Source organism: Salvia splendens, chromosome 21 (genome assembly GCF_004379255.2).
Source record: "Salvia splendens isolate huo1 chromosome 21, SspV2, whole genome shotgun sequence".
Classification (NCBI taxonomy): Eukaryota; Viridiplantae; Streptophyta; class Magnoliopsida; order Lamiales; family Lamiaceae; genus Salvia; species Salvia splendens.
In genome coordinates this window covers 324,534-343,353 of record NC_056052.1, presented here as the reverse complement: position 1 = coordinate 343,353, position 18,820 = coordinate 324,534, and the positions used below count along the sequence as shown (strand labels likewise).

General features: G+C 40.8%; 1 protein-coding gene and 1 non-coding gene across 2 annotated transcripts; both read left to right on the top strand.

Annotated features, from left to right (window-relative positions):
* The first annotated feature begins 10,259 nt into the window (after positions 1–10,259).
* LOC121785141 (leucine-rich repeat receptor-like serine/threonine/tyrosine-protein kinase SOBIR1) lies at positions 10,260–12,823 on the top strand. The gene is made up of 2 exons (XM_042183514.1): positions 10,260–11,719; positions 12,209–12,823. Exons 1-2 carry the CDS (start codon positions 10,344–10,346, stop codon positions 12,669–12,671), a joined length of 1,839 nt encoding a protein of 612 aa, XP_042039448.1. The 5' UTR covers positions 10,260–10,343; the 3' UTR covers positions 12,672–12,823.
* A 76-nt stretch (positions 12,824–12,899) lies between these two features.
* TRNAT-UGU lies at positions 12,900–12,974 on the top strand. Its single transcript has one exon. It is a non-coding gene; the product is annotated as a tRNA-Thr (tRNA).
* Positions 12,975–18,820: the final 5,846 nt, after the last annotated feature.

The window sequence follows — 18,820 nt, the reverse complement described above, 5'->3', positions numbered from 1 at the left end:
TCTTCCGGATCTGGCCTTCATCACGTCCGGCACTGCCTTCTGGTTTGAAGCCGTTGTACACCGTCAGGACGCCGCTCCAGAAGCAAATGTCGGTCTAATCCGTGCTGATGACCGGATTCGTCGTGACCGCCTCCCAAGCCCGCGCAACAGCGAGGGATTCGTCGTCGTTGTACTTCTCGCCACGCCGATCACCACCGCCTCGGCCACCGCCGGTGGCCGGCTCTCTGTCTCCACCTCGCCCGCCGCCGGTGGGCCCATGCTCTCTGCCGCCTCGTCCCCCACCGCCTCGCCTCCCACCGCCGCCGCCTCGCCTCCCACTCCCACCGCCGCCACCTCGCTAGTCGCTCCCCACCACCGCCGGTTCGGCGACCCCCGGTGGGGGCCTCCATCTCCACACTACCGGATGTCGGGGTCTCCGGTGTACCCATCAACTGTTCCCATGTGAATCTATCAGATTCAGACAGAGGAGACGGGGAGTATTGGAATTGGGAGGATTGGAATTGCTGGGATGGGTTGTTGATCGCGTCCATATTCGATCGGTAGTCCTCGAACCCTGATGGTTGGCGAACCAAGTTCCTCTGCTGGGATGGCTGGACCCGGAATTGGGGCGAGTGCGGACTCCACGTCTGATTGGGAAAGTTGTCGTATCCCGAGTCTCCATACCCCGGGGAATTACCATCTCCACCTTGCATTTTTTGTAGTGTTTGAGAGTGTAAAATGAAGGGATTTGAAGTGTAGAATGAAGTGAAAAATGGAAATGAGAGTGTATATTTATAAAAAAATTTCGAAAAAAAAAAAAATTTATATTCCGCGGCCCAGCCGCGATTCGCGGCGCTTGCAATGGGAGGGCCGCGGCTCACACGGCTCAGCCGCGTGAAGGCCGCGGCCGTGGCTCAGCCACGCTTCTCGCCTCTCCGCCCCGGCTCTCGGCCTTTGCAATGGGGGGCCGCGCGCCGAGCCGCGGCCGCGGCTCCCCCATTGTGGACACCCTAATGTAGCTTTTGATATTCTACTCAAATGACTTTTAGTAGTCCAAATGAAATTAAATCAATCATAAATCTCTAATGATTATTTTGACCTTTCATTAGTTGATACAATTTATAGATCCACTAATAAAAAACAGTAACAGTAACAGTAACGCTAGCTTTATTAAATAAACACACAAATAAAATTTGGGATGAAAATTGGGGTGGAAATAGAGAGGAATAGATGTGTGTTTGTGATTGAAATGAGTATGAAATAGGAGTATTTATAGAGTAAATAAATAGAATAAAAAATAAAAAAATAAATAAAAAATGGATATAAAAAAAACGGTCTCATTACCGTTGCAAAATTTTTTTTTTTTTATTAAATTCAAATTTAAAAAAAAATTGAATTATTGCGTCACCGGACGAAGCCCACTCGCGGGGCAGCGAGTGGGCTTCACGCGTCGAATGGGAGGCCGCCACGTCGCCTCGGCGCGTGGCGGAACGTTCCGTTCCGCCTTCCTTCGGAACGGAACGCGGCACGGCATAGGAATGGCGACGGCACGGAACGGCGACGGAACGCACCCCGCAACGCGTGCCGCCGCGGAACCGTTCCACCGGAACGGCATAGGAACCGCAACGGCACAGCGTTGCGGGTGCCCTTATGATAACCTCCGCGATACAATTGGCGCCTGTTAGGTTGAATAAATTTATTAAAAAACAATTTTAATTAAATTAAACTATAATTAATTTAAATATCTCCAAAACTCTCCTTTTATATATGTATAGATAGATACTAGAAAATGATGATATTCGCTTTTGTTTGCTTTTAATTAATTAAAAGTGCAAAATGAAGAATGCAAAATCATTGCAAAACAAGATCATATTCATCTTGTGAGAAGTAAAGTGGTGACTCACCTGAATGATTCTGTTGTCAACAAAATTAAAGAATGATTTGGAATGGGGCTAAATTGATTTGAAGAATGGTTTTGGAGTCTGGCTTCAGTTCAGCCCTTATTTTATTTAAGACACATATCCCTTCCGGTGGAGGTAGAGGTCTCCAAACCGAACCGGCCCGGATGAACCGGCCCGGAACCGTCACCGACGGTTCCGAACCGGAACCGGAACCGTCGGCGGCGGTTCGAACCGGGACCGGAACCACAAAAATTGAAGAACCGTAACCGGCGGTTCCGAACCGCCGGTTCGGCGGTTCCCGACACAATTTCTGGCCTACTCCTAGCCTTTTCAGAAACCGGGCCCGAGGCCGCCGGATTTGACCGAAAACATGGGCGGAAACCGCCGGTTTCCACCGGCAAAACCGGCGGTTCCGGCGGAAAACCGGTGGTTCCCGCCGTTTTTTCCAAATTTTGAAAATTCAAACGGACGCCTAAACCGCCGGTTTCCGCCGTGTTTTTCAATTTTTTTTTAAATCACAATTTTCCCCTATAAATACCCCCCAATCCTCTTCATTTCTACTCACCCCATTCTTGTGTAACTGTGTTAATAAGAATTTCTCTTTCAATCTCAATTTCTCTATTCTCCATTTGATAAGTATCTTATTGGTGAAAAAAGTGGGTATCTTTGGGGCAGATGGTACTGGAACACAAATTTATATATGGAATCTGGATGAATGGAGATCATATTATAGTTTAAAATGGGAAGCTGGGTTCACTGGCGGGAGTTCGTTTCATCAGGCCATCAGGGTGGTATATTCATCCGGGTCCGACGATGAAACGAACTCCCGCCAGTGAACCCAGCTTCCCATTTTAAACTATAATCTGATCCTCGTTCATCCAGATTCCATATATAAATTTGCGTTCCAGTACCATCTGCCCCAAAGATACCCACTTTTTCACCAATAAGATACTTATCAAATGAGGAATATCTTTTAATGATCTTCTAAGTCTTTTTTGTCAACACTTGTAAGTTGTAAATTTGTAATTGTTGTAACTTGTAATTGTTGTAACTTGTATTTAAATTTTTTGATTTGTAATTGTTATAACTTGTAATTGTTGTAACTTGTATTTAAATTTTTTGATTTGTAATTGTTGTAACTTGTAATTGTTGTAACTTGTATTTAAATTTTTCGATTTGTAATTGTTGTAACTTGTATTTAAATTTTTCGAATTGTAATTGTTGTAACTTGTAATTGTTGTAACTTGTATTTAAATTTTTCGATTTGTAATTGTTGTAAGTAACTTGTATTTAAATTTTTCGATTTGTAGTTATTGTAATTTGTAATTTTAAAGTTTGTAATTTGTAATGTTAAGTAATAAGTTGTAATTTGCAATTTTGAAGTTGTAATTTGTAAATTTTAAGTTGTAATTTGTAATTTTAAAGTTGTTTGTAGTTTGCAATTTTAAAGTTGTAATTTGTAATTTTAAAGTTGTAATTTGTAAATTTTAAGTTGTAATTTGTAATTTTAAAGTTGTAATTTGTATCAATAAAATTGCATTTGAACATCGCTTTATTCTAATTTTATTTATGCAAATATATCTACATATTTTACTTGAATTACAAATTTAAAATGCAAAAAAAAAACCGCCGAACCGGATGAACCGGCCCGGAACCGGGCAAACCTAGGCGGTTCCGCGGTTCACGTGAACCGGCGGTTCACGGTTCCGGAACCGGAACCGCCGATCCTTGGTCGGGCCGGTTCCGGTTCTATTTTTTTCCGAACCGGAACCGGCGGTTCCGAACCGTGAACCGCCGGTTCTCGAACCGTGGTGACGTCTAGGTGGAGGACACACTTTCCTACACTATCTCTATCCTTCTATGTGCTTAGACTTGCCTCCACTCACTATTGGTAATAATTATTAGTACTCTGTATTTTATAAGTTCAAATCACCTAGTACTAGTTCCTGCTTTTGTACCATTTTGATCCTGTACAAGTAAAGTATTCCCTTTTGTACCACTCACTATTGGGTTGGACGTTTCTTTATTTATATCTTAACTTGGGCCTTCTATTTGGATTGGCTCGTGGAGTACTACCTTGTCTTTTATTGATAGTTTTACTATTAACAACATTAATATTAATATGAAAATAGTATATATAAGAAAAAAATATTAAAGTATTTTTAATTGAAGTTGAATCAATGATATACACAGAAAAAATTGTGGGTCTTATTAAAAAGAAGAAAGAGATTAATTTTTACGGAAAAATCAAACAATTGATGTTATGTCTAAATTTGAAGTCTCGCGCTATATTTTGATTAAATCTTTAGGGACGGAAGAAGTATAAAATTTATGAAGTTAGGTTAAATTTTGATTAATGCCACACTTTCAAAAATAGCCCATCATATAATTTTGTCATTTTCTCAATTATGACATACTTAGATGTGGAGAAAAATAAGCATATTTGAAATCCAAAATATTTAGCCTAATCTTATTATACTATTTTTTCAATACTAACATTAATGGCTTTTGTGAGTGATATATAACTTTGCAATTTGCAAACAAATCATGAATTTAGGCTTCCAACGTCTTACAAATTTCCTCCAAACACTGAGAAAAATATTAAAGTTATGATATAGTACCTGGTTATTTTAAAAGTTGCGAGACCGACCAGAATTTGATCAAAATTCATAATAATTTTATGCAATTGGCCTTATATGAAAATAATTTTTTTTACAAATTTTCCTTAAAAGAGAATGCACGCCCATAGTAATGATATAAACATACAAAATAATGAAAGCCCAAGGTGAAAGTTGAGAGAGTATTAAGAAAAATAATGATGAAACATAATTTAATTGGTAAGATGTTTCATTAAGTGAATAGACAAATTTGAGTTACCTAGTGCGCCATGAGCGTGAACAAGTAATTCTAGTGCACCGATGAGTGACGATATACACTAAAATTAGTTGGGTGACTATCTACACTAAAATTAGTTTGAAATATAATTAGCATATACTAAAATTTTGAATTGGTCGTTGCAGCAATAATGTAGTGTATGAAAAATCGACATTTCATTTTCTGGTGTAAAGTTCGGGACAACAGTCGTCTTTTTCCAAAGTGAAACTGCCAAGAATTTCTGGGTAGTGGAAATATATATGGCTTTAGTTCCATGTAAAAAAGATTAATGCAATTACATTATGGATTAATAATAATAGCACACGCAATACGGAGCGAGGTGGAGTTGGGGTTCAACCACCTGAACATTGGTTCACGAAGGTCGGAAAACTCCATATTACCAACCTCATGCTAGTACTTCCATCTTAACCTTTAGGATTGATATATAAATCTTTTTAAAAAAAGTTTAATATACCGTTGTTCTGAAGTCGGTTTTAAGAAAAAAATACGGAAAAATGAATTTATGGACATGATACATTTTCAAAAATAGAAAAATTATAGTACTTGCTTATCGTTCTTCATTGTATACGATCTCATTAGTTTCTTTTCTTAGAGCCTTGTATTGAATAAACAATAGTAGTACTTTAATTTCCATCAGAAGTGTTGTACGGTAAATTACTCGTTTTTATAGGAGGCCAAAAATATGGTACTCAGACTGATACGAGATATCTCCATATATCTATTAATTTGTCTATCAATTATTTTCCATATCTTCCATATATGAGATGTTATTCGAGAAGCCTCGAGAGATGCGACGACCTTCTTCACTTCCCCAATGGAATCAACCTCCTCCTCGTCATCTAACAGTGTGTCTTCCTCACCACTGATATAGGGGCTGCAAGGCGGAGAGATCACAGCGGGCGGGGAAAGTTCATCTAACAATCCGTTCTCCTCTCCGCTATCGTCGTCGGGGCTGGATAGGGGGTTTCTTATACCTCCTTCACTTGAGACGGACTCTGGAGAAACCAAATCAAATCCATCACTCTGTATTTGCTGAAACTGATCCTCAATTCCTACCGCCCCTATCCTCTGATTCTCATCGACATGAACCCTAATCGCCCGCAAATTCGCCTCATCAGATCCGTCGAAACGCGAGGCTTTCATCTTCTCGTAACGTGCCTGCTCCTGACAAAATTGATCATAATGGGATGTGTTAGAATAGCCTGCTCCGTCATGTCGACCGGACCGATTCTCCAGCCTATGAGCGGGACTGTCCCACTCCGTCGGTTGTCTGCCACGATAATGATCAAAGCGTGGCTGATCTAGACGCCCATGATCCAAACGCTGCAAGTGAGAATAGGGACCCTCTTCTCACCGGTCCCATGCATTCTCCGACGTCGGCACGTGTCTTCCGGCTCGATTGTCCAGTCTATGCACGGGATTGTCCCACGCCGTCGCCTGCCTGCCGCGACTCTGCCCGGCGTTGACCCCGTAGCAGTCCCACTGCGTCGTCTCCGAGTTCGGCGGAAGAAATCTACCCCAAGGCGGCCCGGCGAACCCTTGTTGAGTCCGATCCGACCCAGCGCTGCTAGAGCCGGATGCATCCCACGGCATCCCCTCCGAGTGTGACGTATTATAACTGCCCCGCGCCTGTGCTCCGTCAAACCCTAGAAGTGGGTGAGACGCCACCGCCGTTGCCGTCGCCAAGATCGGCATGTTCCTCGCTGAATCTCCTCTCCCCCGCTGCCCATCATCAAACGGCGGGTCTGGGTCTGGCCATGGCGGAGGATGCGCGACGCTCTGCCGCCGCTCCATCGCGTCGAAGCGCGCCTCCACGCGTGCAAGCGACGCCAGCAGATGTTCGAACGCCATCGCCGTGGAGTACATCGATCCACTCGACGCCGAGAATTGCTCCAGTCTGCGTATGACTCCGGCGGAAGTCACAACTCCTGATTCCGTGCAGCTCCCCATTCGATTCGACATGGATAATCTGAGATCGTCAATGAAAGCACCTGTTGTTAAGGGTGTTTTCCCCTAACGCTGAATTGCCGACGATAATCGGCGATTGATGAAAAGATAAAATGGACGTCCCGGGCTCTCCCCGAGATCAGCTCCAACTAGGGTTTTGCGGAAAGTAAAGAAAACGATGAATTGAGATATGGTGATGATCTATGTGCATTAGATAGAAATAAAGTTGCACCGTCCTTTCCAATACATTTGAAGGAGATTGCCTTTATCTGTGGGGATTTGCGTGTTAAGGATCCTACATGTTTGAATCCTCGATCAACATCTCTCCACACCGATGCGAGGGTGATCCCTCCGCGCAATGACACGTCATGTTTGAGCATTCTTGGAAGCGTGGACGAGCTTTTCGTTTTGGGATGGAATTTTGCCGACCACATTGGGTATCCTTTGTTGATTGATGATGAAGGGGATGAAAGGAGACGTTCAGCTGTTCGTTGTGCGTTTGATCCAGGAGGAGATAGATCTCGTCAAGCTTATGTTATCATCGACTCTCTTCTGTGCTTCTTCATGTTTCCACCTTGAGGACAAGGTGGATTTTAACAGAGGGGAGTTGATACGGGAATATCTCTACGAATATCTCCAAATCTCTCTTATTTAGTCTAGGATTGATTTAGCATATATTTCCCATATATTATTAGGATCTTTATTTTCTTGTTCTCTAAGTCAGGGTAGTCTTATAAATAGGAGGCATTGTATTATTCCCAATTCAATCAAGAAAATAATCATAAGCATATATGGAAGATATGGAAAATAATTGATAGACAAATTAATAGAGATATGGAGATATCTAGTATCACAGACTATTTTTTCTAAGTTTTAATTTGACAATGACGTAAGAACAATGTTGATCATCATATATGCAAATATTTATTTCAAAACAATATAAGTAACATATAGGAGTATGTTGTGATAGAGGAATCAAAGTGCCGTGACGTACATGTGGAGTTTTTTGTGCCAAATATATCCAAATCATTGGTAACACACTAACGCATACACAGATCTGGTGAATAATTTTTAATAAGTTTATTTATTGCGTTTTTTCTCATCAAAGGGAGAAAATTGCAGTAGATTACTCAGTTGACTGAAGAAATAGAAAAGCTTTAATTTTATTGTGGACTAGTATTATTTAATTTTCAGATTGGAGTGTGACATTTGGGGTGTGTGACAACTGAATCCAATAAGAATATTACAAATATTTAATTTTCAGATTGGAGTGTGATATTTGGGGTGTGTGACAACTGAATCCAATAAGAATATTACAAAAATCCGAACCAAATAAATACTGATTTTTCATTATTATTTCATATCGAGCTAGTTTTGGATATACTTCGCCAAAATCTCGTAATCATATGAATCACATATCATCACCGCCGGTAGTATCTACGATAAATAATAAATGTATTGTATTATAAAACAAATGAAGCATATTAAGCATTATATTTATTTTAAAAAAAACAATCATCCATATTAACTAACATAAAAAATAATAAACTAAAGCTCTTTTTTCGCTCACAAAATACATTATGTGAGTGTTTATTAAAACTATACGTGTTGACTATTTTGTGGGACCCCAAGAGTATTATTTAATCCTATTACAATTATTCTTCAATAAAAATTTAATACTACCAAACTTGAGCTCAAATAAAAATATACTAGGCATTTCAAAATGTTATCAAATTGGAAACCGGTTTCTCGCAATTAGCATGGCATTCATGTAGCCGGCGATCTGAATTGAATAATCTTTTCTTGTCTAAGTCCAATTTGTGGTTCAATCGGGAGTGTGGAAAACGTTATTAAATTAAATATATTACTTATTTAAATCAAATATCAAAGTCAAGTCTTTCGTTCGTTATCTCAGTTTTATTTATTTTTCCTATTAATATTTTCCTCAATGAAGCTGACCTGAACTTTCTTAGTCTCCCTAGATTCGATTTTTCCAACTATCTTTATTTCTTCCCATATATACCCCTTTATTTTATGTCTGAATTCAAAAGGATGGTTTCAAGCAGGTCCATCTTGAGATTTGCGCTTACTATTGTTTATATGGGTGTTGTCTGAAATTTTCATATTTTGTTATGAAGGAATCAAGATTAATGAGGTATAACTAACACTATATGATAGTAGTATTTATATTAGACTAAGTATCAAATACTCCTATGCACTATACTATACACTAAATCGAATAACATTCATTATTCATCCACTTGAATACTTCACAAGAGAATGGTTTTTGAATAAAAATGGTCGTAGTTATCTTGTAAGCATACTAGTATAGTTAGTAGCTAGATATTTATTGATTGATGACCATATTTATACTTTCACTATGATTATGCTTTTTAAAACACAAAATAATATTTTTTGTTTTTATGTTGTTTACGTATAACATAATATCTATATATACTTTTTCTGTTCTATAAAAATAGATTTTTGAAAATGAAACATGTTTTAATGTGAAATTAGTAATATATGACAGAAAATAAAAAAAAATAATTAAAATATTCTTATTGAAAAATATAGATCACATCGTTAGAAATGGTAGTGAACTAATCTTAAGGACAATCTAAAATAACAAAAATGGACTACTACTATTTTTTAGGACGAAAGGGAGTGTATTATAAAGATCAGGGCGTTAATAGATCTATACCACCTATTATTTTATTTGATAGTTATTTTCTTCACTCCAACTTAAGTGATAGAAAGAGAGATGAATATAATAAAGAGAGTAAAAATTATCTTTTCTTAAAGATATGAACTATTTAGCTTGGGATCTAGTATATATGTATACCACGTCTCTCATACAAATCATTGTTAAAATAATTGGTAGCCTGAGTTGCGTTAAAATGCTAACTTTTCTTAAATCGCTAACTTGCTAACTAATCAACGTAGTGTATTAAAAATATCAACACGATCACATTAAAATGTCAACACATATTTGTATTGACGTTTTAATAAACTGTGTTGACATTTAAATATCAATGTCAATACAATGTATTAAAATAGCAACTTAAGTTTATGTTTACATTTCAGTATCATCGTGTTGATATTTTTAATATACTGCATTGATAAGTTAGCAAGTTAGCAATTTAAGAAAAGTTAGCATCGGATCACACTGTTTATACTTTAATATACAATTGTATATACTTCCTCGATCCCAATCTTATAGTAATTTATATCAACATTTCAAGTTTTCAACTGAAAAGGTTAAATTTGTCTTACCACATTTGAAATATTATAGTAATATTAGTACTACTAGTAAAGAAGTCATTAAAAGTTAAAAAGATGGAATAATAAATTAGTAAAGAATGGGTTATTCATGTCATTCATTTGGTCTGCAATCTAGACAGAGATTTCTAACACAAGAAACATAGAACGTGTTTAGAGGGCCATTATTGGTAATTTACTAGTCAACATATGATGTGAACTTTTGGAAGAAAGTCCTCCGCCCCAAATTATTTCACACGGCATCACAACTACAAAATAAAAACATACCACCACCACACAAAACTGAAAACAAACACCAACGCCAATCACCACCACCTCCACCGCCGCCGCCGGCCACCACCAATGGCTCCTCCTCCACCCAAACCCCACCTCCTCCTCCTCCTCTTCACCACACTAATCCTCCTCGTCCAATCAAAACCCCCCACACTCCTCCCCTCCGACCTCGAAGCCTTCTCCCTCATCCACAACGACCTCGGCCGCCCCGCCGCGAATCCCTGCTATTCCGCCGGAATATCCTGCGCCGCCACCAACACCTCCCTCCGAATCACCGCCCTCGTCTTCGAATCACAAGGCCTCAACGGCCGGATCTCTCCCGCCATCTCCAAACTAACCCAACTCAAACAACTCTCCCTCTCAAACAACAACCTCTTCGATCAAATCCCATCCCAAATCGTCGACTGCATCAACCTCGAGATCCTCGACCTCAGAAACAACCAATTCTCCGGCCAAATCCCCGCCGCCCTCTCCCGCCTCATCCGCCTCCGCGTCCTCGACCTCTCCGGCAACATGTTCGCCGGAAGCCTCAGATTCCTGAAACACTTCCCCAATCTCGAGAAGCTCAACCTCGCCGACAACATGTTCTCCGGCACCGTCCCGGCATCCATCCGATCATTCCGCAATCTCCAATTCACCGACCTCTCCGGCAACCCCCTCCTCTCCGGCACCGCCGTGGAATCCGCCGGAATCCCAAAACGCTACTCCTTCGCCGAAACTTCCAACGCCACCAACACGAATAACTCATCCCTCGCCCCGGGCCCATCTCCAGCAGAAGCCCCCTCCGGCCAACCCGCCGCCCGGAGACACAAACCAAACAAGAAAAAAAGAATCATCGGGTGGTCTCTCGGCTTCGCCGCCGGAGTGATCGGAGGGATCCTATCCGCCTTAGTCTTCTCCCTGCTTTTCAAACTCCTCTTAGTCCTAATCCACGGCAGAAACAGAGACACCGGAATCAAAATCTTCAGCCCCTTGATCAAGAAGCCAGAAGACCTCTCCTTCTTAGAAAAAGAAGACGGCCTGTCCTCGCTCAACATCATCGGAAAGGGAGGCTGCGGCGAAGTCTACAAGGCCGTTCTTCCCGGCAGCGACGGAAAGGAAATTGCGATCAAGAAGATTATCCAATCGCCCACGGACCAGGAGGAGCTGACGGAGGAAGACAGCAAGCTGCTCAACAAGAAAATGAGGCAAATCCGGTCGGAAATCAAGACTGTCGGAGAAATCCGCCACCGCAATTTACTGCCGCTTTTGGCGCATCTGCCGCGCCCGGATTGTCACTACCTGGTTTATGAGTACATGAAGAATGGAAGCGTGCACGATTATCTGGTCGGGGTGGCGAAAGGGGAGAAGGAGCTGGACTGGCCGGCGAGGTACAAGATCATCATGGGGATCGCCGCCGGCCTCGAGTATCTTCACATGAACCACACGCCGCGGATCATCCACAGGTAAAACTTAACTACAATTCAGTTATTTTGGTTTATTTGGTTTGAATTCTAGTAAAATTAAGATTATACATATGACACTTACGCGTTTCAAATTGATGGTGTGATTAGGTAGGTGTTAAGTGTGTTGTCAAACTGATTAAGATTTTGAATATCTAAGATTCAGATAAAATAAAGTTAAGATTCGGATTGTTACATATGTCCTCATTAAACAAAGTCTTTTTAATTATGCATATGCCCTCATATTGGAGGAAGATCATCATACTGTAATAATTTGGTTATGGTATGTTGCTTACTAGACATGTACAATATTAAAGAGCATAAGTATGTATATCTTGATTCTTCATGTCAAAGTTGACTTGATTTTTTGAAATGGAGTTTGGTGGATAACATTTGATTTCAACCATCCATTTTATATAGTATTCCAGTCCATTAGGTTTTTTTTTTCTAATGGCAAAATGGAATTAACCCAATTCTTGACCGTATCCACAGGGACTTGAAGCCGGCGAACGTGCTGCTAGACGACGAGATGGAGGCGCGGATCGCTGATTTCGGGCTGGCAAAGTCAGTGCCGGACGCGAACACGCACATGTCGACGTCGAACATCGCGGGGACAGCGGGGTACATAGCGCCGGAGTATCACCAGACGTTCAAGTTCACGGAAAAATGCGACATGTACAGTTTTGGAGTGGTGTTGGCGGCGGTGGTGATGGGGAAGATGCCGTCGGATGAGTTCTTCCAGAACACGGAGGAGGTGAGCTTGGTGAAGTGGATGAGGAACGTGATGACCTCGGATGATCCGAAGCGTGCGATCGACCCGAAGCTGATGGGGAGTGGGTACGAGGAGCAGATGCTGTTGGCTTTGAAGGTGGCTTGTTTCTGCACATTGGATAATCCTAAAGAGAGGCCTGATAGTAAAAATGCCAGGACTATGTTGTCTCAGATTAAGCATTGACTCAATTATGGAGTACTACTTTTATGGCCTAATTTGTTTATGTGCCACCTCCCTCTACTATATATGCTATGGAGCTTTCATTGAAGTATGACAACTTTTAGGCCTTATTGGGTGATGGGCCTTTGAATATTATTTTGGATGAAATTGATTAACTTGTGCGAATTCCCTCAAAAACAAAAGTTTGTGATGATTTTTGACATAAAATAACGTTGTTGGAAGAATACTAAAGCCTCTATAGCTCTGTGGTAGAGCGTCAGTCTTGTACACTGAAGGTCTGTAGTAGTTCGATCCTGCATTGGGGCAAAATATTCTCAAGATATCTATATATTTTTAAAATAATGTTTATAAAACATGTGGCAATGCCTTTTATTTTCTGGTTTCTTTTGTACGCGGCATATTTGGTAGTTTAATTTGGTTTTGAGAGATTTCATATCATTAAGAAATAATCCACAAAGTTGTGTAGAAAAACATTTTTATGACTAAAAAACATTGTTACGAGAGTGATAGTTGTTCTTAATAAAATATTGTTGAAAAATTTAATTAGACCAAGTCGGGTCGGAGTTGACCTGCGCTGGCTGCGCACATAGGAGTTCAGGCATTATACAATTCTGAAAAAAAGAAATTAGTAATGTCATTAATTCCAAGACATCTAAGTTTATTATATTGATAAGTACGATTATTTAAACAGCACTAATCCAAAAATAATATTTGGGGGAAAATTCTGTAGACAGCATGTGTTGCCCAAGTACATGTATAAATTCTATTAATAATCGATAAATGTAAACAAGATTTGGAAATCTGCACTAATCATAAATTAATTAGTGTTAGAAAGGAAAATATGTAAGGAAGGAAAATAGGTAAGCAAGGAAAAGAAATTAATTAGGGAATGAGTATTATGGCAAATCTTGCCATTTTTATGTAACACTTGGCCTATTTAAAAGAGGTGTACCTATTGTAATTGAATAAACAAATTGAATAAATAATACTCATATCTTTCAACATGGTATCAGAGCAACGGCTAAGAACAAAATCATCATAGCCTAATACCTTTCCCGACCAAGAAGGCGGTTATTTCCAACCTGCAACATGTCAGACGATGAAGAGAAACCAAATATGGAGGAGACACGATTAAAGATGAGTAAGAATGTTAATCTAGCCGTTAAACTCAACGGGATGAATTATCCCATATGGAAACGGCTGATGAGAGTAGCCATTGTGGGAAGACGAGCAAACAGGTATATCACCGGTACACCGCAGCCGCCGGAACCTGGAATGAAGGGGTACACAGAATGGGAGGAAGCCGATATGACAGTGTTCTCATGGATAATTGACAACGTCGAAACAGAAATTGTTGTCGACTTTGCACATCACCAAACCGCGCAAGCTCTGTGGGAGAGCCTACAAACTACATTCAAAAGTACTGCAGATCCATATCTATTGTACGATCTAGAGGAAAAGGCAGGCCGAATCGTGCAAGGGGAACATGGGCTAGAAACATATTGGCGACATCTCCACGGAATCTGGGTCGAAATTGACAGATGCCAACATCAACCTGTGGATTGCTGCGACAAGGGGATTAGCCAACTTCGAACGTATGTAGCAACAAGACGGCTGTTCAAATTCCTAACAGGCTTGAATGCAAAATATGACGGGATCCGAAGGGATATTCTCAAGGAAACTCCGTTGCCCTCAGCCGAGACCGCATACGGTCTGGTAAAACGAGAAGCTACGCGGTTGAAAATCATGCCAGCAGCAGACATCGATCCCCAGACCGGCGCAATCAACGATGGATCATCATCGGGCCAAGTCGGACACAAGTTCGCCGTCAGAAACCAGCCATCACCGCGACCAAAACAGCCACCACCACGAACCGCCGCGCAACAGCCCAATCGCCAAGGCGGTTTCAAACCCGACAAATCAAAATTATGGTGCTCTCATTGCGGAAAGCAAAGACATGCTCGAGATACCTGTTTCCTCCTCGTTGGATTTCCGGAATGGTGGGATGAAACTCAAAAGGCTAAAGCTCGATTAGCCATCGGAGTCAAAGATGGAGGCGGATTATTTCCACAAGGAGCAGGGAATAGGGAGATGACTAACATCCGTGGGAGAGCAGGAGATACCGGTCCTCAACCGGGTGGAGGCGGCAGGCCCGGCGAGGTAGCCTTCGCGGAGAAGAAAGGAGGCGGGTCATATGGAGGTAACGGATTGGGGTTGAGAAACACCGATCCCCAATTTGATTTTCAGAATAAACCCCAAAGCATGAGTAATTTAATTTCTGGTCCTTATAGTTCAGAATATATGCAATATGACCCAGGAAAATTACAGTTAGGACCCCAGAAAGACTATATTCCACGTTTGACCCCAAAACTGTCTGAAAATTCCGTCTAAAGCCCAAATCGTTTTGCACCCTTGGAAAATATACCTATTGCATGCATTGCCCAAAGTAAAATTGACCCTAAGGAGAGTGAGTGGATTTTTGATTGTGGGGCAACTGATACTATGACCTACGATATGAAAGATTTTTCTGAATTTAATGGGGCAACTAAAAGCCAAATTCAAACTGCCGATGAAGAGTTGACCGCTGTGGGTGGGAGTGGAACCATTGAAATATCCCCAACCCTAAAGCTTACAAATTGTCTCTATGTGCCCAAATTATCTCATAAACTTATGTCTATCAGCCACGTGATGAAATAATTAAACTGTACGTTACTAATGCATCCAAATTTCTGTGTATTACAGGATATCAGAACGAGGAGGATAATTGGGCGTGGCACTGAGCGTCAAGGTCTTTATTATGTGGATGAGATTACTCAACAAGGTGGCACCGCGATGCTTGCTCACGGATCTGCAAATCGGGAAGCTTGGTTGTGGCACCGCAGATTGGGGCATCCATCCTCGGGTTATTTAAAATTGCTTTTTCCAAAGTTTTCCCATTTTAAGGATATTACTTGCGAATCTTGTGTTTTGGCAAAAAACCACAGACATGAGACAACCCTTTAGATCAAGTGATACTCGTGTTAAGACTATTTTTTCTCTAGTGCATGCCGATGTTTGGGGTCCAGCTCCTATTGTTGGTGATCATGGTTTTAAATATTTTCTCATTTTTGTGGATGACTGCACTAGGTTGACTTGGGTATATTTTTTGAAGCATAAATCTGACGTTTTTGAAAAATTTACCCGTTTTTTTACAATGATCCAGACACAATTCCAAACCACGATCAAAATTCTTAGATCCGATAATGCTAGGGAATTTGTTAACAAAGACATGGCCGATTTTTTTTAAAGAAAATGGGTTAGTTCATCAAACTACTTGTCTTTACACTCCTGAACAAAATGGTGTAGCTGAACGAAAGAATAGGATAATCCTAGAGGTCACGAGAGCCCTGTTTTTTGACTCAAATGTTCCTAAATTTTTATGGCCCGAAGCTGTTGCCACTACTATCTACCTGATTAATCGTTTGCCTACAAAAATTTTGGATATGAAAACTCCTTTGCAGACTCTCGCATCCCTTACTAATATTCCCCCACCTCTCACACTTCCGCTCAAAATCTTTGGTTGTTCCGTTTATGTGCATGTACCGAAACACGAAAGAGGAAAATTTTCTGCATGTGCAATAAAATGTGTTTTTTTGGGGTATGGGATAAATCAGAAGGGCTATCGATGCTATCACCCGGGGTCTAGGAAGGTTATAACAATCATGAATTGTAATTTTCTAGAAAGTGAATACTTCTATCACACCCAACCTCGGGGTAAGGGGGAGAGTGCTGTTCAGGGGGAGAGTGCTGTTCAGGGGGAGTGTGATAAAATTGGACCCCTCAGTTCGCCGATGCCACATCCAAGTATCTCGATCGTGGAACCAACAGAACAAGCTAGTGTCACTGCCGAGTCAGTCACATCTGCTGTAGAGCCTCCTCAACCGCCCACGCCTGAATCGAATCCTCCTCCAGTGATATCTGAGGTAATTCCTGAAACTAGCTCAGATAATACAGTTATTACCCCTGACACTTTTGGTGTAGACAAGAATGAGAATGCATCAATTGATGGTGATACCGGCCGCTATATACTCCCCAACAGAACTACTCGTGGGGTCCCGGCTAAGAGATACATTCCTGAGAGGATTAGTAGAAGCCGATATTCTATGGCGAATCTGGCTAAAGCAAATCTAACAGAGATGGCTAGGGCGTTTGAAGCAGCACTTTACGAAGAAGAAGAAATCCCATATACGGCCGAGGAGGCTATGAAAATTGCTCACTGCCGAGAAGCAATGCTAGTAGAAATGCGGGCTCTGATGAAGAACAATACATGGGAAGTATGTCTTAAACCTGATGGAGTTCGAACTGTGGGATGCAGATGGGTCTTCACTGTCAAACGGAGGCCAGATGGGTCGATTGAAAGGTATAAGGCCAGACTTGTGGCCAAAGGATACACTCAGACTTATGGACTTGATTATGTTGAAACATTCTCACCGGTAGCAAAGATGAGTACTATTCGAGTGCTCTTCTCAATAGCGGCAGTCAGGGAATGGCCACTACATCAGTTCGACGTGGCAAACGCATTCTTACATGGGGAACTGAAGAAGCCCATTTACATGGAGCCACCACCTGGATTTGTTGGAGATTTCGAAGGAGAAAAGATTTGCAAACTAAAACGAACACTATATGGGCTAAAGCAGTCACCTAGAGCTTGGTTTGGGAGATTCTCTGAGGCAATGAAGAAGTATGAGTATGAACAAAGCAACTCTGATCATACATTATTCTTGAAGAAAAGAGAAGGAAAGATCACATGCCTCATCATCTATGTAGATGACATGATTCTCACGGGAGATGATGAAGAGGAAATAAGCAAGCTAAGGAAGAATTTGTTTGCAGAGTTTGAAATGAAGGACTTGGGATTACTAAAGTACTTTCTGGGTATAGAAGTGCTAAGGTCAAAGAAGGGGATCTTCATCAGTCAGAGGAAATATGTATTTGACTTGTTAACCGAGACAGGACTACTGGACTGTAAGCCAGCAGATACTCCTATGGTTCAGAATCATGGTCTGCGGATAGTTGAAGGAGCTGAAGCCACTCACCGCATTAGATATCAACGTTTAGTTGGGAAATTGATATACCTATCCCACACTAGACCCGACATAGCTTATGCAGTTGGAGTAGTTAGTCAGTTTATGCATGCACCTCAAGTAGCTCACTGGGAAGCAGCACTGAGGATTGTTCGATATCTGAAAGGGACAGCGAACCATGGGATTCTATTCGAGAATCATGGACATATAGAGATTCATGGGTTCACGGATGCTGATTGGGCAGGGAACCCAAATGACAGAAAATCAACTGCTGGATATTTTACCTTTGTGGGAGGAAATCTTGTCACGTGGAGAAGCAAAAAACAGAAAGTGGTAGCCTTGTCAAGTGCAGAAGCTGAATTTCGAGGGATTAAGAGTGGGTTGACTGAGATTCTATGGCTGAGGAAATTGATGATTGAGTTGAACTTAAACTTACAGAAGTCATGTAAGTTGTTCTGTGATAATAAGGCGGCAATCAGTATATCTGAAAATCCAGTTCAGCATGATCGGACAAAACATGTCGAGGTGGATCGACATTTCATCAAGGACAATATAGAGGCCAAGACAGTAGAACTTCCTTTTGTGAGATCTGAAGATCAGTTGGCGGATATACTCACGAAAGCTGTCGATGAAAGAAGCTTCCATGAGGTATTGGGCAAGTTAAGTATGGGTAATCTCATTACTTAACTTGAGGGGGAGTGTTAGAAAGGAAAATATGTAAGGAAGGAAAATAGGTAAGCAAGGAAAAGAAATTAATTAGGGAATGAGTATTATGACAAATCTTGTCATTTTTATGTAACCCTTGGCCTATTTAAAAGAGGCGTACCTATGGTAATTAAATAAACAAGTTGAATGAATAACACTTATATGTTTCAACAATTAGTTAATGTGGGTTAGTTATATAATTGCATCATTAAAGTTATCGACTATGGCTCTGTTGGTCTGTGTGAACCAAATTATCGATTATATAATTACTAATCGAATATAATTGATCATTATTTGGTTTAAAATAATTACATACATCTTAATTTAATATCAGAGAGATCGACTCGATGATCTGAATGGATGGTTTGTTTTAACTACTTCTCT